The 23,345-nt window shown below is 45.5% G+C and overlaps 1 protein-coding gene across 3 annotated transcripts in view; it reads right to left on the bottom strand.

Moving 5' to 3' along the window:
- DAB2 (DAB adaptor protein 2) overlaps positions 1-23,345 on the bottom strand; it is a 34,136-nt gene that overhangs the window by 5,631 nt on the left and 5,160 nt on the right. For 2 of the 3 annotated variants that reach the window (XM_081881449.1, XM_081881450.1), the window contains exons 2-11: positions 10,463-10,645; positions 9,052-9,191; positions 8,069-8,167; positions 6,902-7,033; positions 5,321-5,404; positions 4,312-4,338; positions 4,094-4,141; positions 3,737-3,799; positions 1,933-2,583; positions 1,024-1,174 (exon numbers count right to left, since the gene is read on the bottom strand). In XM_081881449.1, the coding sequence (XP_081737575.1) occupies positions 1,024-1,174; positions 1,933-2,583; positions 3,737-3,799; positions 4,094-4,141; positions 4,312-4,338; positions 5,321-5,404; positions 6,902-7,033; positions 8,069-8,167; positions 9,052-9,191; positions 10,463-10,559 (1,492 nt within the window). In that variant the 5' untranslated portion in view covers positions 10,560-10,645. The remainder of the gene's footprint in view (positions 1-1,023; positions 1,175-1,932; positions 2,584-3,736; positions 3,800-4,093; positions 4,142-4,311; positions 4,339-5,320; positions 5,405-6,901; positions 7,034-8,068; positions 8,168-9,051; positions 9,192-10,462; positions 10,646-23,345) is intronic. The other variant, XM_081881451.1, reaches the window with a different exon arrangement.

Genomic DNA, 23,345 nt, shown 5'->3' with positions numbered 1-23,345 from the left:
CTTCTGTTGGTTCTCTACCTGAGAGAAGTGAGGTTACAGGGAACCATGCAGAGGGCCTTCTCGGTGGTGGTACCTAACCTGTGGAAGGCCCTCCCATCAGATGTCAAGGAAATAAACAACTACATGACTTTTATAAGACATCTGAAGGCAGCCCTGCTTTGTTGTTGGTTTAGCTGTGTCTGCCTCTTTGTGACCCCATGGACCAGAGCACGCCAGGCACTCCTGTCTTCCACTGCCTCCCGCAGCTTGGTCAAACTCATGTTCGTAGCTTCAAGAACACTATCCAAGCATCTCGTCCTCTGTCGTCCCCTTCTCCTTGTGCCCTCCATCTTTCCCAACATCAGGGTCTTTTCCAGGGAGTCTTCTCTTCTCAAGAGGTGGCCAAAGTATTGGAGCCTCAGCTTCAGGATCTGAAGCTTAGGGAAGTTTAAAATGTTTGATGTTTTATTGTGTTTTTAATATTCTGTTTGGAGCCATCCAGAGTGTCTGGGATACCTGGCCAGATGGGCAGGGTATAAGTAATAAATTATTATTATTGTACATACCAGCACAAAGTTTATATTTATCTGTATTAAAGACACAAGAGCCCCGCTAGATCAGGGCATAGGCCTATCTAGGCCAGCATACTTCTCACAGTGGCCAATCAGATGGGAAACCTGCAAACCTGTTTGATGTATTACAGTATTTTAATATTTTTTTTGGAAGCCACCCAGAGTGGCTGGGGAAGCCCAGCCCGATGGGCGGGGTATAAATAAATTATTATTATTATTATTATTATTATTATTATTATTATTATTAGCGCCTGAGCAGCTACAGTGTTCTCCCCACTTGAAATTCCCAGAAAACTGAAGACATTAAATTGCTTTGCAATGAAGGTACACACAGATCCATCAACATGGCCTTGCAGATGTTGGGAGCACAACCCCACAACCCATTGGCCACACTGACTGGTGCTCATGGGACTTGTAGTCCAAGAACAGGATTCCCCATCCCTGCCTCAAGGAAAGAACAGACTTCACTAACCTAGTACAGGCATGGGTGCTGCTACAGGAGCACTAGTGTTGAAGAGGTCTAGAGGATTGGTCTGTGCAGGTGGAGGCGGCACTGCAGTTGTCAGAGTGCTTGTTGCAGGAGCAAAGATGCCTGAGCCAAACAGGTCACTACTGGCTGAACCCTGGAAATGTGTTGGTGGGGAAGACACATCAGGCATAATGGTTATATATGTACAGGAAGTTAAACATTGCCCAGATTGCTATTACAAGCACTACAACCCCACCAAACTGTCCTATAGGCTGAATGGCTGAAGAATCCTATAGCGTGCATCTAAGTTAAATCAATTATTATTAAAGGTGAGTGTGGGCTCCCATCTGCAGCAGAGATGGAGAACCTGACGTTTTAGACTCCAGTACCCATCAGGCCCAGCCAGCATGGTCAACGGTCAGGGACAATGGGTTTTGTAGTCCAGCGACTTCTGGAGGGCAGCAAGTTACCCACCTTTGATCAACAATATTCTCTTGTCAATTCTGTATGGTAGCAACCAAGAAGGGCTGCAGCCAAATAGAGATATTTTATGCAAGGCTGATGCAATACCTTGACACCTTGTTACTGAACTACACCAATGATCTCCCCAAAACTACATTCAACACATGCATTAGGAGTTTAAGCGTCTTACTTACCAGAGCTACAGAGACATGGCAGCATTAGGAGGAGAGAGGAAAGTTAGGATTAGAAAGAATGATTGATGTACACAGAAAGCCAAGCCACAGAGTTTAAGGTTTGCTATGGCTATGACCGACAGCTTATAAGAGGACCGAAGGCAAGCTAGTTCTCTGCCAGCAGAGGTTTTGTTGAGGAAAGGGGAGGGAAATCCCTTCACCTAGTCCAAGTAGGAAAACATGCATGTCACCACTCTGTGCATGCACCATTGTTCACCTTAACAGTCCTCCTTCCTCTTCCTGGCTTGGTGCTTTGGGGAGGTGGGCTAATCGTGATAGAGTCATGCGACATCAATTGGCCGTTGCTATCGGAGTCTAGCCGTAATCCATTTTGCACCGGTAATCCTTTGGAAGAGCTCTCCAGAAAGACATTTACTGGAGATGTGGCAGGGAAGCCGTTCTGTTCTCTCTCCGGCACCCCATTTGGAGTCCTCGCGGCTAGTTGGGCAGGCTTACTCTCAAGCAGCCACTGGCTGGCCGGCATTTCCTGCTTGCCAGTTCGGTTGGAGATCTGGTCAAACTCTTGCCCAAAGTAGTCTACATCCCCATTCATACCACTGCTCCCCATGGGGCTAGTCACAACACTTCCCATCTTCTGGCTGGGAGGCTTCAGAGAAGAATCGATTGGGGGCTGCGCCAATTGGTCGGGTTGCGTGAAAGGGTCATCCCTGAAAGGGTCGGGATTTGGGGTGGGGAAGAAGCTGAGATTTGCAGAGAAAGCATTGTCAGGCAAGAAAGGTGGCTGCAGCTTGGACAGTGGTAGGGGAGGCGCGATGTCATTCAAGAAAATATCCTCCTCTTTGAGAGAAGTCGGAGGGGCCTCAATTTCAGAATTTAAATCCACTAACAGGATCTCTTTATCCTCCTCCTATTAGGTTTGAGAGAGAAGACTGATTAGCAGAAGAGACACTGTAGACAATGTGCAAGAGAGTCTCATGTGCTTATTAAAAATCACAGAGCAAGCAGAATGGCAATGGACTCCAGCAATTCTTAAAATAAGAAACCTATGACCTACACACTCCCGTGCCCTCGCATTTGATAGGTAACCCTATAGTGAATTTTGTGCACTTATTGGACAATCAACCAGGAGATTTGAAGATCAGGAGCATCAATTTTGAAATTGTGGTAAAGGAAGAATGCTTACACAATGTTGAGTGGAGTCTGGTTCATTAGGGCAAATGGAAACCACTAACCTCAGTCTGCTCTGGGCCAACCCCCATGGGCCTACCTTTGTATTTAGGTTCAGCCCAGGGGGTATCCCCAGATATCAACTTCTTCCTCCTCATGGATAGGACCCCTAATGCCATGGTGGCCTGTCTGGAAAAACCACAAGTACTTGCTCCCAAGAGCTGCAATCTTCCCAAAGGCATCTGACTAGGAAGCCTGAACATGGCGGAAATTGTGGTCACAGAAATCCAACCAGGATTCTCAGTGCTTCGTACTTCTAGTTTCCTTCTCAACCCTTGCTCGGAATATCAGAGAAGCACATTGTACTTTTGCATATATTCCCTGTCCCAGTGCATCCAGCTACATGTATGTAGGGATTTGAAAATACTGATTCACAGCTTTGATTCTGGTGGCAGTGTTTGAATCCCTGAATAGTGCATTTAGTATGGCTGAGCCAATCTCTAAAGCATATTCTCTTCCACTAAGCTAAGGTAACATGTATGGTGCCCTCCAGGTACTCCCCACCAGTTGCAGTGAGCATGGCCAATGGCCAGGGATGATGGGAGTTGAAGGGCACCATTTTAGCTACCCCTCTACTAAGCCAATGCCATCTTGCCAACATGGCAATTCCTAATAGGTACAAATGGCCAATGGGCCTAATTTCAAGCACCTTACTCTTGGGGGTGAGACTGTGTTCACATTTCTATATGGAAAAGTTCAATCATATGGGTAGGTAGTCAACTGCTCATCTGAAACCACCCCTAAGCATCCAAGACAGGCCAGTTCTTAGAAGATTCCTCCTACCATTAAGTCATTTAAAAAGCTAGCAACAGTACAAAGCCAATTCTACTCACTGAGGGGCTGTTCAGGTCAGGTGGTGTAGACATGTCTCCAAACAGATCCATCTGCTCCACACCCTTTAAGAACAAAATGGTCAGAAAATTAAAATCTATCATACACTTCAGCCTGCAAGGTCATTTGAGTCTAACCAAGAGCATGCTTGGAAGCCTAAGTCTCTGTGGTCTACTTCTCTGTAGTAGTTCAGTTTGCTGAGTCAATCAACTGGCTGCTCATCTGTGAAACCTCTCTTGAAACCTTGGGTGTGGTCTCAAAGCAGAAGAGGCCACTATTTTGTTGAAGTCAACCAGGGCTGGTCAGTGCTTGGGGGGGGAGGGGGAGGCATGATACAGAAGAAAAAAGGAATCACATACCAGCTTTATTTTGTCGGCTCGTTCAGTAGCTGTTTCATCACTGCCATTCTGAAACAAAGGAGATGGGGGGGGGAGAGTGAGTGAGTGTGTGTTTTGGTCTCAGATACTCAATAAGAATAAGCTTTCCCCATTTTCACACATTAAGCAGCAAATGTACTTAAGAGCCTAACAGGCAATTGCATTTGATTTTCAGGCCTAAAGACTTTTTTGTTTATTACCTCAACAGGTTTATTGGCCTCTTCGTTCTGAAAAAAAGAAGAAGAAGACATCACGCCATCAACATTTATAGAAAGCTTTATATATTTGCCCATGTTTACTCTGATGGGCGGGACACGGGTGGCGCTGTGGGTAAAACCTCAGTGCCTAGGACTTGTCGATCGTATGGTTGGCAGTTCGAATCCCCGTAGCAGGGTGAGCTCCCATCTTTCGGTCCCAGCTCCTGCCCACCTAGCAGTTCGAAAGCACCTCTAAGTGCAAGTAGATAAATAGGTACCGCTTTATAGTGGGAAGGTAAATGGCGTTTCCGTGTGCTGCACTGGAGCTGGCTCGCCAGAGCAGCTTCGTCACGCTGGCCACGTGACCCGGAAGTGTCTCCAGACAGCGCTGGCCCCCGGCCTCTTAAGTGAGATGAGCGCACAACCCTAGAGTCGGACACGACTGGCCCGTACGGGCAGGGGTACCTTTACCTTTACCTTTACCTTACTCTGATGGGCAGCAGTTGCCCAGACACTGTCCAAGGCCAATGTCTGCCCCATCACCTGCTACCTGAACTAGAGCATGCACAACTTATGGATGGGATCTGCTTGGTGCAAGGTATGTTCTACAGCTCTGTCTGCATGGGAAGGAGCAGACTGAGGAACCTCCAAGCTTCCTAGTCTGTCCTTTAACCTGTGCTCAATTTCCTTCAGGCTAGACTGATACTTTTAGGGTTGCTGACCTTGTTTCCTACTTCCTTTTTTACACCCTCACCCTGGAACAGATGTTCCAACCCAAATAGATGAATTCATTTTCCTTTTTACCCCATTACCTTGTTGAGTGGACTTATCTGGGAGTAAGTAGTATTGCCAAGTTTAGACAGGCTCCTTCCAGCCGTGTCAGATTTATCTTAGATCAACCAAGTTCATGGTTCAGTCACTGCCACTTTAGATCAATAGCAGGTTTCATTTATCTTAGGTATGGCTACTGAGCAGCATAAAAATCTGAAAACTTAACAACAGGCAGCATTACCTTTTGCTTGTCACCCTCTTCTTTTTTCTTCATGTTATAGATTACTTGGAATAGATCCTTCAAATCTACTACTAGAGGTTCAGCCTAGAAGAGAGTAACAGGCAGTGAGTGAGTGAATGGACAGGACTTAGATTTCCACTTTGTGGCAGAATTCACAATTCAGCTCATTTCCAAATGGAGTGGAATAGAATTCAAGGAACAGAATTCAAGGCCTATACTAGTGGCATTTTCTCCCAGTGTTCCATTTCCCTGCTGTGATTAGAGTTCCCTAGATTTTACTTTCTTGGGCTCCATGATCACTGCAGGTGGTGACAGCAGTCACAAAATTAAAAGATGCCTTCTTCTTGGGAGAAAAGTGATGCCAAACCTAGATAGCACCTTAAAAAGCAGAGACATCACCTTGCTGACAAAGATCCATATAGTTAAAGCTATGGTTCGCCCTGTAGTGATGTATGGCAATGAGAGCTGGACCATAAATAAGGCTGATCACCAAAGAATTGATGCTTTTGAATTATGGTGCTGGAGGAGACTCTTGAGAGTCCCATGGACTGCAAGAAGATCAAATGCATCCATTCTGAAGGAAATCAGCCCTGAGTGCTCACTGGAAGGACAGATCCTGAAGCTGAGGCTCCAATACTTTGGCCACCTCATGAGAAGAGAAGACTCCCTGGAAAAGACCCTGATGTTGGGAAAGATTGAGGGCACAAGGAGAAGGGGACGACAGAAGACGAGATGGCTGGACAGTGTTCTCGAAGCTACCAGCATGAGTCTGACCAAACTGCGGGAGGCAGTGGAAGACAGGAGTGCCTGGCGTGCTCTGGTCCATGGGGTCACGACGAGTCGGACATGACTAAATGACTAAACAACAACAAATGCCCAAACAGGCTGAGAGTTGGTGATTGGCCCATGGCTCCCCAATGAGCTTCATGACCGAGTGGGGATTTAAACCCTGGTCTCCCAGGTCTTAGTCCCTAACCACTACACCACACTGGTCTTGCTCAACATTTCTCTAACCCTTGCAACCTATTACAGTGGTGCCCCGCAAGACAAATGCCTCGCAAGACGGAAAACCCGCTAGACGAAAGGGTTTTCCGTTTTGGAGGTGCTTCGCAAAACGAATTTCCTATGGGCTTGCTTCGCAAGACGAAAATGTCTTGCAAGTTCTTGCGGGGTTTTTTCCCTTCCCCCCTTTATCTAAGCCGCTAAGCCGCTAATAGCGCTAATCCGCTAAGCCGTCAATTTGCTTGCTTCGCAAGACGAAAAAACCGCTAGACGAAGAGACTCGCGGAACGGATTAATTTCGTCTTGCGAGGCACCACTGTAGATATGTAGCAAATGCCAAGCCTCAGAGATAAGCAATTTAATAGTACATCTAAGCTTCCAAGTTGGTAGCCAAAACACTTGTGGCAACCGATTCCCCAGTTTTAACCACACTTGAAAATTTTGTCAATCCTGCAATTTAAGTAGAGAGCGACAGCTTCCATTTGCAATTTTGTACTGTGCAGCATTGAACATGCACCCAGAATGCTACTTTGAAGAGCAGCACATCGGCACCCCTGGTCCCACGATGTAAAGTTTTACCTGCTGTGCTGTTTTGATGGCGAAGAACTGGTGCTGCCCTTCTCCTCCACAAACGTAGCCAAAGGCACGGTTGTCAGTCACATCCCGGGCTATAAAGGATATTTTGTTGACTGGATGCTCATGCTCAATAACCTGGAATCAAAGTGGATGACATGGTGCCAGACTTTTAACTCTTGAAAATGTGTAAACCTTGCACTGGTGGTCTTGTAGGCCACCCTTTACTCAACCCAGAGGCAGAGCATCCCCCAACAGGTGCCTATTCTTCTTCTGTTTGAAGATCTACAGCAGAGATCACTACCCTTTTATGTCATTGGTCCCACTGAACTGCTCTTACACAAGTCAAGAATCCTCCACCCCAAGTCCAAAGTCAACCTTCCAAGCCCATGATTCTAGTCCTGTTCTATGGTGCAGCAGGGAGCACTGATATGAGAACAACTTGTTCATGTTTGAAATTTGACTTCCCCATAAAGACTGCTGCCAGTCCAGATCGCTTTTGTTTCAGCACTCCCCATTCAACCAAGTATTCAGCATCATTAGAGCTCAAGTATTTTAGGCTCTCTGTGTGAGGCGTGCAACTCTGGACCGTATCTCAGAACTGGGAAGATTCTAACAATAGCACAGATATTGTTAGGAGTAGTTTGTGCTTTATGGTAAAGTTTTACTCTTCGGCTTAGAAGTAAACACTAAGTCATGGACACACACACAAACACATACACTCCAGTTTTGACTGGAAGCTGCCTGTTTCCTACATAGCCTTTAGCCCAAGAAAAACAGAATGCCCCAATTAAAATTTTCACTTGGTGTTCATCAGCCAGAATTTCCTAGATAGGGCTGAAATGACCTGTGAGATGAGTCAAGGTTTGCTAGAAAAGCTGCAGCGGTCCCCACACTAGAGGTTTGGCACTAGAGTTTGGTCCATTATGCGATACTTCACCTGGATGGGTAATTAACTAAATGGATAACTTAACTGGCCTGGGCCAGTTTCTGCATTTCTTTGAAATGTTTCCAGTGGGAAAGCTGCTGTTTGGTTCAGTGTGTTTTTAGAAATTTCTTCACCCCAACAAGTTTTAGGTTAGATTGGCACCACTTCTTTTTGTTTGTTTGTTTGCTTAGAGAGAATGGACAGTTTCTCCTAATGGATTCAAGCTTGACCTCCTCTGAACTTACCCCTGTCTTCTCATCTATGACTTTGATCCCAGCAAGAGAGATGTTCACCCATATTTTCTGTTTGTGCTGTCCTTGAGAACGGGCTGCTACCGCCATTCCCTACAATTGGAACAGCAAAGACACTTTGGTATTCAAGTCGTACTGTCAATATAAACTTCTTGCAGCTTACGGCTATCACTTAGGGTCAGGGATGGAGAATCCATTTCCCTCCCAGATGTTTGACTCCAACTCTCCATTAGCCAACATGGCCACTGACCAGTGGATAATGCAATCTTCATTTCAGCATATCTGAATTTCCCTATATCTGAGTTATGAAAATGCCAAGTCGAATACCAGCTATATACTGCTCCCCAGTTCCCTCACATTTTAGGATTTACTGCATGATTGGGTGGGTGGGGGATTGTCTTGCAACTGTTGTCTTGCATTCCAGGTCAGTAAAACTTAGAAACTCAAAAGTGTTTGTTGACAAGCAGCCCCCAGGCATTACCACCACACCTAGAGGTTATTCAGAGGGTCATTCAGTACATGAATTTACCAGCACTGTTACAATACATAAGCAAGAACTCATTTGTCTTAATGAAGTTGTTCTGCAGGAGGAAATGAACAAAATTCCGACATGAGGTGGTGGCATTCCACCTAAGAAGCTAAATGGAACAAACCTGAGCCCCAAAACAGCATGCAAGTTCCATCTACAGCACAATGTTCTAGCAATGTTTCCACTTAACCTGAATTTTTCGACTTTGCCACTTTATAGATATTGTTATCTAAATCGGCACTATAAGCAACCTGCAGGTATGTGCTTGGATCCATTCTCCACTAGTTTAAGATACCTGAGGAAAGGTTGTATAATTGTCATTGCTAAAATAACTTCTAGGAACTGCAGTTTTGCAAGGATGCCATTAGTAATCCCTAGCCCCCATGAAGCTACAGTCATCATCTGGCACCATAAAAAAATGAAGAAGCAGGAAATACGAGAGACTCACCTTCAGCTTCATCATTGAATCCTGACTCATCTTGTCTCCCCTTGCTTCTGGGACATCATCAATACCAATCAGTTTGGCCTTGTATCTTACACCATCACCTTGAAATCTGGCCAAGAGAAATTCTTCTGTCTTTTCCGGTCCTGAAAAACCAGTTTTATGGTCATGTGCTTTTGTTTGACCTGCACAGGCTATTAAAAAATCAGAACCTGCATCTCTGTTCATTCCTAACAATGCAATTTAATATAGTGCTATGTTTCACCATCAGCTATACCAACATTCAGTGTGTAACCATCGTTTCATCTCCACACTGGCAGTGGAATGCTCTTGGGTAAGAGTAGGGTCGATCAACTCACAAACATTTTAGGTGTAAAGAGCCAGAGTTAGCGGCAGATTCCTTGCCCACTGTCTGCTTACTCACGGATCCGTCTGTGACTTTGCAATCCAAGGCAAAGCCCCTAGGTGGCAGCCTTCTGCCAAACTCCTGCTTGTCAGCTTATTTCAATGCTCTGGTTTATGACTCCTTTTAAATCAAAAACCAGTTGGGCAGGTGGGAGTCTCCACGATTTTGTGTACTAACCCATCAGAAGGACTAATGATGGACAGGCTTTGTGAATGTAAGGTTGCAAGGTTGAGAACTAATTGACTAAATTGCCTGTCATCGAGTATTTACCACAGCAACTGCTGCTTGTTTTCAGCAACTCTTAATTATTGGCAACTCCTTAGGAACAGGGGTCAGCAAACTTTTCCAGGAGGGGGCGGGTCCACTGTCCGTCAGACCTTGTGGGGGGCTGGACCCACTGCCTCCCGAAAGCACCCCCCCTCCCGAAAGGTCCCCCCACCTACGGCACTCACGCTGCAGCCAATGCTGCCTCTTATTTGGCAGCGTCAGTGTCCTCTGTCTCGGCGGGGCACAGAGCCCATGCCAGTGCTGCTTCCTTGCCGCTCAGCCGCTTCCTTCTGCTTGGCCACCTTAGTGGGAAAGGAAGGGATGGTACCCAGATGCCGCTGGCCTGGGTGGCAGAGGCAGCCTCCGCGCTGCTGCCACTTCCTTCCCACTTGGCCACTTCCTCCTGCTTGGCCGCCTCAGCGGGAAGGAAGGGGCAGCATCCAGAGGCGTCCATGGCTTCTGAATCAGAAACTGTGCCAGTGTCACTGCCCACCCAGAGGCATCCACGGCTTTTGATTGGCTGCAGGAGCTTCCTACAGCCAATCAGAAGCCGTGCTGCGGAAGTCAGTCTCCGCGCAGCAAGGCCTCTGCACCACGCCTGTTTAGCGTGGGGACTGACCGCAAGGTTTGCGGGCTAGATTAGCAAGCCCGGTGGGCCGTATCTGGCCCGCGGGCCTTAGTTTGACAACCTCTGCCTTAGGAGCTGCAGAGCTGTCCTGCCTCCTGGTGCCACTCCTGCCTTACCTTTCTTCTTCTCCTTTTTGAAAGGCTGTGTTTTTGGTGGTGCCTGTTGCTGGGCAGGCGGACTGTTTCCACTAGTTGCTTCCACTTCATTCGACATGGTGAGAGAGGCCAGTCTCAACTCCAGGAGCAAATTGGTAACGTGACTGGAATCCAGCTAGCAGCGGACAGGCATACTAATCTGACCTTCAGGAGACAAAAATTGGGATTCAATTCAGTGTTGCCACTGTGTTGCACTGAAGAGTTACAAGGCATAATTTTCAAGAATAAAATGATACTTTATATCAGGACTATTTGTTTATTCAGCACAGCACTACAGAAGGCGGTCCTTATCTGTTACTTGAGCCTTTTGAACTGGAGTTGCACAGTGACTAAAACTGGACCTATTATATGCAAAACATATACATATATGCAAAACATATACATATATGCAAAACATATACATAGATAATTTTTTTTTAAATTCTTTTGCTTTTATATATTTTTTCTGGAAGCCACCCAGTCAGAAGGGCAACATATAATTTTTTTATTATTCTGTTCTCTGCCACTGAGCTTATGTTCCTTCAACAATAAGTTTAGGATGCAGTGAAGAATTACTCATGAAGACTTGATGTGATTCAGTTACAAAGATCCTGGCATGCCGTATAACAAACGCCTTCATTTTGCAGAATGATGGTTGCATCCACGATATGGGTACAAACCTGGGGAGCTTAGCAGGCCCCATTCAGAGTTTACAGTAGTGGTAGAATTTAGATTAAGTGGGGACACCTGTTGAGGCTGGGAATGTGTGTACAATCTAGCCCCACCAATACGAAAGGACATGGCACTTTAAGACCATCACACATGGACCAAGGACTCTTGCACACTCCCCGCCATCCTGCCGCTGGGTAAATAGAGGTTCTCAAAGGTATTTCTTATGAAACACATCCGCCAATCACTTCATTTGACTGTGGATCACAGTCTGCAGCCGATATGCTGAAGGGAGATATTCCAGACATTCTGCTGCACAAACGAAGCATGTGCCTTTGCCTAGTATTAGCTTGCATAGGAATGAACGTGGGTGGAATCAATGATGCTGGCCCTTCCATCTCCTGTTTGTTGCCATCTGTTAGCAGAATAACATCATGCTAACAGATTTGCTAGCAAGCAACTAACCTACCCAAGGCACAAACATTGCAAGCTATAATCTTGTCTTTCATTCACTTTTGAGACTCCACTGGTTTTGAGGGGGGGTGGGGGGCTTTCTCCAAGTGAATTGAAGACAGGGGTCTGTTGCAGAGGAGAGATCAAACAGCAGTAAACCAGTCATCAAGACACATGTTTCAAGTAGTTACTGAGGTTGCACATTCCTGCGTATAGGGACCTCATTCTGGTTTGTGCAAAGGAGTTCATTAAGCTTCCCTAGGGCTCTTCAGAATGCTACCTTTAGCCATTAGTTTAGGGAAACTTTGTAAGTTATGGCACACAAATGCAGCAGATCCCAATTCCTTAGAAGTCATGGACGGGGAATAATATTACGCAGTCCTAGGATAGCTACACCATTTTAAAACATGGAATGGTCATCTGTACACTCCTTGAGAACTCTTATCCCCTAGCTACCACCCCCACTGTTTTTTACACAATGGGAGTGTTATTTGAATGTGGTAGGTGGATTGGGCTTTCAGTGGTACAGCCCCAGAAAGGCTCCACTAGTTCTACAGGCATTGAACATGACTAGTTCTACAGGCATTGAACAGCTGCAAGCCTTTGGACACCTACAGTTTTCAGGCCAGGAAGGTCACTATTAGCTATGCAATGTCCATATGCACAAGACCTGGCCTTCATTCCTGTTACAGGTATTTGGTTCAGCTTTGAAATGCCGGCTGGTGTTGGCAGAGCTACTTTTGCTGAGCTTGACCTCCTAGAAATTCTAGTTGAGGCTGTATTTCAAAGTATTTAGGGCATGGGATGCAGGCATCACATGCTTGTGGTCTTGGGGGGGGGGTGTTTACTTTTGAGTAGCCCCGCTCTGCAGACTTGCAATACAGCAAAACTGCAATACAGCACTGCATCAGTGGACCAGAGAGTCACTTGTTCAGCCATTTGTGGAAGATGTTTCAACTGATAACATACAGCCTCAAACAGTCCAAAGCCTTCACAAGACACTTCAAGCCCTGCACCTTAAGATTCAAGTGTTATGGAGAATATAATTCAGTGTTTTACTATGCAGTCTATTCTTACTACACAGCACTGGGAATCTGATGCAAGGCAGGTACCCTATCAACATACTGGTAGCTATACTGAGTAAGGGACACATTTGTTTTAAGCACCAGACAGCTGCATGCTCAAGTTAGGACAATCAATGGCAGCAGCAGGGCCATCCACATGCTTTTGCACAGAGGTGGACCAATTCCAAGCCTAAGGGTGGGATTTGGAAGGGATTCTGGACTTGTCAGTATCTGTACAAGCCCCTCCTTGCTCCAGAATACCACAAAGGCTACACTTCCATCTGCTCCATAGTCTACTTTCCACAGCCCCCATTTTAATCTAGAAAAACAAGCCTATTCATTTGTTTTAAATCTTCAAGACGCACCGCCAGTTTTATAATTAGGTATGTTACGGCATTTTATTATGTGTGCAATTTTTGTTGCATGCCACGTGAATATTTTATATGAGGGAGCCACCTATAAATATTTGTAGAAACAAATAAAATTAAATGAACAGCTTCATTTATTTTTCTAGAGACCCATTTTCTCTTCAAGATGGAATGCTTACTTCTTGCTTGCTGTTTGTTATCACTCAACTGAAGCAAGCGGAATGCTGACCAGGTTGTTTAGGGGTACAAAGGTTGCCGTTTCACAAAGTTAATATTTTAGTGATTGAGATTCCTTTGATACTCTTCAGCCAAGTAGATAGAGACCAAGAAACACAGTTTCCCTCCTAGGTAGAGCTCTCAGGCTCCTTTAATTTCAGCTGAAGGAACTCATTGCACCAGCAGGCACCATGAGATTAGCGGGAAATGGTCAGAGGCCAGGCAGCCTGAAGATCTGCGTTGAGGTGGCACAAATATGGTCCATACCTTTGCACTCTTTTGCTTGGCCATGGCACCCAAGTCCCTCATCATCTTTGCAACTGAAATGTTGCAAAGATGTAAAACTACTACCTGTCTTAACACCTTTGTAAATACTACAATTGCTAAGGTGAGAGAACCTGTTTTTTGTTGTTGTTTTTTTAAGGTGTGGCGGTATGGAGTTCACAAAATGGGCTTAAATCCACTTGGGATGTACCTTAACAGTGTTTTTTTTAAAAAAATTAATAAGCAGTTCTGCTTTGTGCCATGTGTTAACAGGGCACAAGGCAGAGGTTCAAAAGGTGATTTGACATCATGTGACCACTCCTTAGAATGTAGCTGTACCTGAGCAAGTTCTCAATCCTGTTACTCTCCATTCTTCTATTAAGCACAAATTCTGATCTTTTGTCTCATGACCACATGCATGCTAACGGCTGTATGAGTCAAGGAAAGAACACAGATGTTATTCAACTGGTTGCTTCTACATTTGGAGGAATAGCAGGGGAAGGGCCCCCCCCAACTCCCCCCCCCAACTGCTTCTTCAGTTGGAGTAAACACTACTGGGAGAAGCAGCCAGAAGGCTGCCAGCTACTTTCAGTAGGTTGCAGGGGGGCATCACATGGGTCCATGGCCTAGAACCGTAACATGTTCTAGATCAGTGTCTTGTGACTGTTTTCTTCTCAAAACAGATGCAGCTATGTTAAGCGTGCTCATTTAAAACACTGTCATCCGTTTAGCAGTTTTAAACGACTATGGATGCCTAGGTGATAAACTACCCAAAGTCAGTGTTCTGTCTAGTTCTACCCAACATCTCCCTCAAGGTCCCAAAGGATCTCCTCTTTTGAAGGCATGTCCACTGGCATTTGAACAAATGCTCCTACGAATGGAGAAGTGAAGCAGAATAGAAGCAAAACTGATCTTCCAGGACAACATTTTGTAGATTCAGACTCCAAAGGTAGTCTTAAAACCATGATTGCTAGGTCTGTATGTTTTGCTTCCCCTTTCTTGGTACAATTACAATCAGCAGGCCTGCTCATGTTCGCAGCCTACATGCTCGCAGCTCACCCAGCACACTGCAAGCCTGTTACACTTTTTGAAGAGGCACAATACTTTTTGGGAATCCCCCAATAAATCCCAAGCACAAATTGCTTATGGGCTGCACCAGCGTTGGAAAATAAAGCCACGCAACATTTGCCTTGGCACTTCCTTTGGTGAGCAGATCAAGAAAATGCACCAGCGCCAACCAATAGCTGAGTGCCAAAGTATGTTTTTCCAGTTTTATCTGGGCAGGTCAGTCAACAGCTTTCAGGTAGTTTTTTTGCCAGTTTCCAGATGCAAAGCTATCCTGAGTCTAGGACAAGTAGATTTCTATGTCCTAAGGAGCCTCTTTTGCCTGAGACACAGATGATAAATAGGTTTCAATACATTGGGATTTAGAGATGCAGTTATATACCAGCCCCACATTTCTCAAAACCCTTTTGGAGAAAAGAGACAACCCTAATGTTCTTCCTAGGGAGGGGGAGAAATTCGATTCAGTTTGTATTTCAGTCTGCATTTGGAAAGGTGGACTTTCTCAACTGACACTTCCTGAAGCGAAGCAATATGCAAAGAATACACACAGCTGTCCTGCAAAATTTGCACTTCTGAATTTTTCATTGCAACTACTCTAGTCAGCTAAAGGGAACAGACACATATGTACAGTATAAGCGCTCCAATGTCTGGAAAAAACTGGATCCAGAAGGTGGCATTCCTGAAAGTGTTATTTATTCATTTTAGATGCATACCCCATATTTCAAACACTCAAAGAAGCTTAATACACAAGCACACAGAGGATCTTGCCAAATACAAAGTCAAGCCATGGACCTGCCTATACCAATACTGTGGTATCCTGAGATACCAGAGGTTGAAATAGTGGCCTTTTCACACATGGAAAGCATGTGCTCTGCCACTGAGCCAAGAGATCCTTCACTGAAGAATGAGCAGCTGAACCTGACAGGATGAAGACGACTCACCTCACCTCCATTCTATACCACTTTGAGCAAGCTGTAACTGTGGGGGCTTGTTTGCCCCTTGAAAAGTCTGCACAAAGCTTAGTTTTCCATAGGAATGCTCCTATGAAACACCGACTTTACCCACAGCCTGGGACTCAGCAAAAAGCACTGTAACTTTTGAAGGTAGAAGCTACCCAAAAATCCCTCTTTCCTTTGGAAGAGGAAAGGGAGCAGCCCAATATTGTCCATAGCAGCTTCTTAAGAGAAAGTTGCTTGGGGGACGTAGAAGCTACTAGCTCACCCTACCCAACAGTCAGCCCTTAATACTGTTCGAAGGAGTCTCAACACACAGCAAGGAATGTTATTTACACTATTCCTAATCCCAGCTACATATATTTTTTATTGTGTTTGGAGTAGGGCTGAAGCACCACGTTGCAAAACCATGCCCAAAGAGCTGTGATTTTGTATGAAGCCTAGCCGAGTTGGATCTGCAGCACAATAGCACATTCATGTGCCTTGACCTGCTAGGACACTTACAAATACAAATTCTGCTGAAAACTCAGCCTTGAGTAGGGCAAACCCCCTTCAGAGTGTGCAGCAGGGAAATGCAGCAAGCTGCCAGTGGCAGAGGAAGAGCAATATCTTCCATTGCCAGCTCAGCCCCATTCCTCTGCAGTCCCCTTTGCCTCTCACCAGTGCTGCACAAGTGGCCACAGATGCCAGTACAAACATGGAAGGAATGGAACAAGAACAGTGAGTTGGAGAAAGGAAGCTTGGTGTGGGTCTGTAGTGAGTGCCAGGGGTTAGACTGAGGCCTGTATTTGGCTTTAGGCTGGAGCTGGGGGTAGCTGCTGAGATGCCCTCCAGATGCTGTGGACTACGACTCTTGAGCACTGGCCAAACTGGCAGGGGTCAATGGAAGTTGTAGACTTCTGGAGGATGCCATGTTTGCTATTCCTGGGCCAGAGGCTCCACATAACTAGGCTGTATTAACCTTGCTACTGTTAGCAAAGCCACTTAAATAATGCAGGTGGTGTCCTGGGAGCCGGTGTGGTGTAGTGGATAAGAGCGGTAGTCTCGTAATCTGGTGAACCGGGTTTGCGTCTCCGCTCCTCCACATGCAGCTGCTAGTGGGCTAGTCACACTTCTCTGAAGTCTCTCAGCCTCACTCACCTGACAGTGTGTTTGTTGTGGGGGAGGAAGGAAAAGGAGAATGTTAGCCGCTTTGAGACTCCTTCGGGTAGTGATAAAGCAGGATATCAAATCCAAACTCTTCTTCCAGAGAGAAAATAAATCCTGGTAACAATTGACTAAGCAAAGCCAGTGTATAATGAGAGAAGACACAAACAGTGGGCAGAAACAGCCAAGGGACTGCCGCAGGACTATGCTGCTCTGCTTGCAAGCGTCCAACAATGCTAACCCCTGGCATCAGCCCATCACACACACACAGCTTCTAGAAGAACACCCTTCTTTTTAGATGTACTGTGTCAATAACATGCCAGCCGATTAAGTGTCCTTTAACCGAGCAACAGCTCTATGAACCATCTGTCCACTGCGTTCATATCAGTACTTGTTGTTTACCATCACAAGTTATGTTAGAGAGATGGGAAAATGTCTTATTATGCAAGTTGCCATTGTTGGTTTCCCCCACCACTGGTGATCAATGAGCCATGTGGCTAGAGTTCAACCCAAGGTGTTTCACTGCCAAATGGGAAGGATGGTGGTGGGTTGTCCATTTGGGCAAATGGGGCACTGCCCACCAACCTCAGCCAGCCCCCACCTGCCTTCTTTTCTACCACAACCAGTCCAGGGGGTAGCCTTGACTTCCTCCTCCCAAGCCTCAATGTTGCCCTTGTAGAACGCTGTGTTGAGGAAAATGGGAGAAAACTAGAATCGTTGTGTCCGTCTGATTGATTCTGGCTCTGCTTACTGTTGGGCTCCTTTGTCTTCTGATCAATGGATGCCAGCCACCACTGGTGAAGGACAAAATGCTCCTCCTCATTCTATGGATAGACTGGCAGGCCTTACCTTACCCTCAGTGATAGCAATTGAACAGCATCCTCTTCCAGTGCAAGGTAGGCCATATGCCACACAATTCTTCCCTGAAACCTTGCCACAGCATCCCAGCCATCTTCTACCCAAGGACACTGCCTCACTGTGCCCAATGACTGTGCCGGCCCCCAAATCCAGGCTTACAGCCTTCACCATGCTTGCAGAAAATTGTAAGGGTCTCAGTGGAGTTGCCCTTCTTCTAGGCCTCACTTGTAATTCATGAAGTACTACAGGGTAGGAGGTTTTAAGTTCCAAGAACCAAAAGCACTTTCAGAGACACATCTGCTTTCCATACATTTATCCAGAACAGGATCTTAAAAATCTTTTATATTACTACATTTAAAGCATTAGAGACTTTTAAAAAGGTAAGAGATTAAGTGTTGCTATTTTGGATACTCGTGGATGGCAAGAAATGTATCTGAGTTACACAAGCTGGGTTTTTAAGTAACTACATATTACCTAAAAGACAGCAAAGTAGCCGCAAGCAGGAGGGCATTAAGCCACAATCTAAGGCAGCGGCTCTCAACCTGTGGGTACCCAGATGTTGGACTACAACTCCCATCATCCCTGAGCTCTGGCCTTGCTAGGTAGGGGTGATGGGAGTTGTAGTTCAGCATCATCTGGGGACCCACAAGTTGAGAAAGGCTGATCTAAGGAGTATGCTATCACCTTGAAATGCAGGAATCTCAACTAAAGCATTCTTGACAGATGGCCATCCAACCTTTGTTTAAAAACCTCCAAGGAGAGACCACCAACTTCTGAGGGAATTCGTTCCACTGTCAAACTGCTCTTACCATCAGAAAGTTCTTCCTGGTGTTTAGTCGGAATCTCCTTTCTTGCAATTTGAAGCCATTGGTTTGGGTCTTACCTTTCAGAGCAGGAGAAAACAAGCATGCTCCACCTGCCATGTGACAGCCCTTGAGATATTTGAAGATGGCTATCACATCTCCTCTCAGTCTCCTCTTTTCCAGGCTAATAATATTAATAAATTATTTATACCCTGCCCTCCCCAGTCAAGACCGGCCTCAGGGTGGCTAACACCAGGTAAAAACAATTTATTAAAATACAACTTAAAAACAAGATTAAGTACAACATTAAAATGCAGCCTTATTTCAGTAGAAACTCAAATCAAAAACTTTTTGGGGATGAAAAAGTCAAATCTTCACCAAGGCTAACTATCCAGACCGGTCCTACATAGGCCAGAAAAAAGCCAGGGAAGTCCCCAAATTAGGAGTTCCATCACAGAAGAAGAAAGGAAAAAGGAAAGAGGGGGAGGGGATCAAGTTGATTCCAAGTCAAAGGCCAGGCAGAACAACTCTGTCTTATATTCTTAATTCTCTCAACAGTTCCTCAGAAGGCTTGGTTTCCAGACCATCCTGTGGACATGTTCCAACTTGTCAATATCCTTCTTAAATTGTGGTGCCCAGAACTGGACACAGTATTTCAGGCATGGTCTGACCAGGCAGAAAAGAGTGGGACTATTAGCATTTTTTGCAGCTGTTGACTCATGCTAAGCTTGCACTCCACTAAGACCCCTAGATCCTTTTCACATGTAATACGGGAAAGACTTCTAAAACCAAGTATTTTCTGGGTCTGCTCAACCCCTGCTTCCTGAAGCCAGTTAGACTTTCCCTTCATCAAGCACCAAGGGGAGACCTGCACTTTACTACCTATTAGAAAATAGGTTATTATTTGCCAAAAAGCAAGGGGAAACTACATTTGTCCTTTACCCATCCCTACATAGGGTCTGGCTTTCAGTATTAAGATAGATTCACTGTACTTTACAAAGGAGCATTTTTTTCATCTGGTCTGCAATGTCCTGGAAACAGCAACTAAGGAGTGTGATCCGGAATAGAAAGGAATAACTGCACCTCCCACTAGAGATAACACTGACAGTTTTATCCTTTGCTCAGCCATGTGCATGAATTCAGTATTACTTGGTTGCATTCCACTTGAGTAGAATATAGCACTAGCAATTATGTCAAGTATTTGCAAAGACAGCATTATCTATTGTGCCTATTCTACTAAGTGTCATGGTATGCATAGGTCCAGGCAAGACAAAGAGAGGGGGACAGTCATTCCTGAAGCTACCTATTTCAAGGGGGAGGGGGAGGCAAGTTGCAAAGCTGATGCTGAAGACACAATGCATTTCTTGTACACTATTCCTGAATGCCGATTAGCATACATCCTCTGAAAGAGTGGGGTCAAAGGATTCCCATTATTGGTACCCAGAGTAAGTTGAATATACAAGCTGCTTATTACTTTTTTTGGAGGGGGTGGGGAGCTTACATGAAACCTTCCTCCAAATTCCTATCCAAAAATTGATTTAATTTTTAGTTAGTATTTCCAATATTTAATACTGAAAAACATTTGTTCTGAGTGCTTTCAAGTGTTCACAAACACTTCACAATCTAGTTACAGCCATCCTGTAAGGGAGCCTTGACAAACCTGCTGCTCTCCACAAATTGTTTAGGAAGCCTATGAGTTGGAGGCACCAGGTTGGGCACGCCTACCTTATTATCCCCTAAATTGCAGGTGGGGGAGACTTAGGCCAGAAGAGAACAGATTTCCTACGTCTACCTAGCACGTTTCCAGAAGAGGCAAGATATCAGACACATTATTCTTGATTCATAGCTCAGGATGGGATCCAATCAAGTAATACCAGTAGACCCATTACATCAATGGACTTAAACATTCACTCACGAATAACTTAAGCTCATTTATTTCAATAGGTCTACTCCAAGTATGACTTAAGATATCATCTAAGGCAGCACACTATACCAGAGCCTCTCTGAACCTTTGGCCCCCAGATGTTGTTGGACTACAACTCCCATCATCCCTGACCACTAGTCCTGCTAGCTAGGGATGATGTGAGTTGTAGTCCAATGACATCTGAGGACCCAAGATTGAGAAAGGCTGTTATACCAGCTTAGCTTTACTTTTAAGTGGTTCACTGCATTTTGATTTTTGTAAGGTGCGTTAGAATACATGTATTCTTAAAAAGCACTATAAGTGAATGACACCATTTCCTCAAACAGCAGATGAGGTGATAAACCCATGCCTGGGCAAGAGCTCAGTGACAGAAGCATCTGCTTTGCATGTAGAAGCTCCCAGATTCAAACCCTGACATCTGCAAACAGGGCTGGAGGGAAACCTCTATGAAATCCTGGAGAACCACTGCAAGTCAATATAGACAAGAATGGGCTAGATGAAACAATGGTTTGATTCTGCGCAAGGGCAGCTTCTTATGGTGAGAGCACCCCATGCTGTCAACATCTGTGGCATGGGAATTACATGGTGTCCACATAAAACCAGGATTACTCTGGCAACTTCGCCTGCTCCCATCTTTGTTCTTTCTAGCAGTTAAAAGCCAAGAGTGATCTAAAAAAGGTTCAGAAGGCACCTACCAAATTATGTCGAGTTTATCATTACCAAAAGCAACCTCCTTGCAGCACGTAAGATTTTATACCATTTTGACTGCCACAAACTTCCTCATCCTATACCTAAAGTTAATGCAAATGATTCTCTAGAAGCAATGAGACTACAGTTAATGGGAATCCTCTGGGCAGAGGAAATTATTTTAAGTCTGTAGTGCACAGATACCATATGTTCCAAATGCTTATTTTCTGGTAACTGTTCCTATTTTGCAAGATGTTAAGGGTTCCTTAACCATTAATGTTCTACACAACACCACCCACCCACCCCGGGAATGCCATCTTGCGGTGCATGCCTGTATGTATGTATGTATGTATGTAACAACAACAACAACAACAACAACAACAACAACAACAACAACAACAACTTACACCCCACCCATCTGGCTGGGCCTCCCCAGCCACTCTGGGCGGCTTCCAGCAGAATATTAAAAACAATAAAACATTAAACATTAAAAACTTCCCTAAACAGGTCCAGGGGCTTAGCTAGCTGCTCTGGCACCCAGAGCGGTGGGGGCAGGGTACCACAGCGATCCATGCATGGGGGCACCACACGAGGGTGCCATGGCGATCTGCACATGGGGGCGCCACACGAGGGCACTGTGGTGATCCACGCACGGGGGCACCATGGCGAGGCACCCACGGAGTCCACCTGGCAGACGCAAGTCCCACACTGCTGTTTCGGGAGCGGGGGTCCCGAGCCACGCATCAATCCTAGGAGAGACGCGTGGCTCGGGTGTGCTACAGGCCAGGCCCCGCGGTAAGTGATGCCCCCCTCAGTGTACTATTTTGTCACCCCCCCTCAAGGATGACACCCGGGGTGGGCCACCCCCCTCAGACCTCCCCTCCTTCACCCCTGAACAGGACTGCCTTCAGATGTCTCCTAAAAGTCAGATAGTTGTTTATTTCCTTGACATCTGGTGGGAGGGCATTCCACCACCAAGAAGGCCCCATTACATGGGTTAGGTGCTTCCCAGCCACTCACTTCAACAGCCTATTTAAATCCAACAGCATGGTGCAGCTTCTCTGTTGAAGACAACGAGATCCACTGAAGTTAGGTTTATGGGTACATTTTGCAACATTCCTTGCTTCAGGAACCAGGGCAGGATGATCTAGGGCACAGTACAGGGATAAAGAACAGAGGGTGCAAAGGGCAGCTTTCATCATTGCACTGTAAATGGGGCCTCAGCTGGACAATTTCAGACTCTGGATTTAATGGTCTTCCTGGGGGACCCCTCTGTAGAGGGCATTGCAAGCTACATCACAATACAATTATGTCAGCCCTGAACCTGATGCCGATTTTGTGGTCCTCCTGCTCATTGTGGGAGGGGCCCCGGTCATGGGTACTTGCCTATATTTGATCTGAAATATTGGCAGGGAAACAATGATGTCCATGCTCAACAATGCTACAGGTGGGCCATTATCTTCCTTTTGTGCGCTAGAAGAGGCCGAATTAACACCTGGCTATATATTATATGCAGACTTGTACAACTAAACCCAGATGCTGCTGTTCTAGGTTGCTTCACACTTACCACACTGTTTAGTCATCCCATAGCACTTTCACAAAACTATACTTGGCAAGGTCTGTTGCAACTGGCACAGCTCTGGATTTTGCACTCAGTTCCAGCTGCCTGTAAAAAAGGTTTTTAACTTGAGGCCTAGAATCCCACCAAACGCAGAGGAATTCCAATCACGCTACCATGAGAATGACTTGGGTGACTGGGAGTCATCTCTCATTGAAAGATGCCAATGGTTTTCTAACAGTTTTAAGGCACTTCTGTGAACTGGCTCCCAGGTTGCTAGACACTAAGGCGGCTTAAGCACCCACACATTTAAAGCACATGGTGTCTCCCAAAGAATCCTGGAAATTTTACCTCTCACAGCACTACAATTCCCAGCACCCTTAGCAAACCAGACTTCCCAGATTTCTTTGGAGAAGTCATGTTCTTTAAGTGTAAGCTGTGTGCACAGCTTGAGTCAAGCATCCCAGTCAAAATCATGGGACAGACATTCTTGGAAGTACAGCTGCCTAGAGAGTCTTTTAGCAAGTAAAAAACTCCAGTGGAAGAGAGTCAAGTCATTTCATTAAAAAGGGCTAAACAGTTGTGACAGTGTTGGCTGCAAAAACCACCCTGACAGCAAGAGATCTTTCCTCTGTTGTAAGAACACTAAGAACTAGCCAACCACTTAGATGAATCCCATTTGGGTCACCTCCCACGTCCTGCTTTCACTTCCATGGGGTGATTATGCGGCCAGCGCTTCCTATCAAGTGTTCCACATTTTTAGCTGTCATAGCCAACAACATCAGTGACAGAGTAACACAAACCTTCTAGGTTATATATGGAGAAAGCTCAGCAATC

Source organism: Podarcis erhardii, assembly GCF_964252035.2.
Source record: "Podarcis erhardii genome assembly, chromosome: 11".
NCBI classification, from domain to species: domain Eukaryota; kingdom Metazoa; phylum Chordata; class Lepidosauria; order Squamata; family Lacertidae; genus Podarcis; species Podarcis erhardii.
The sequence above is the reverse complement of the archived record's forward strand: the minus strand, read 5'-3'. Positions and strand labels throughout refer to the sequence as shown.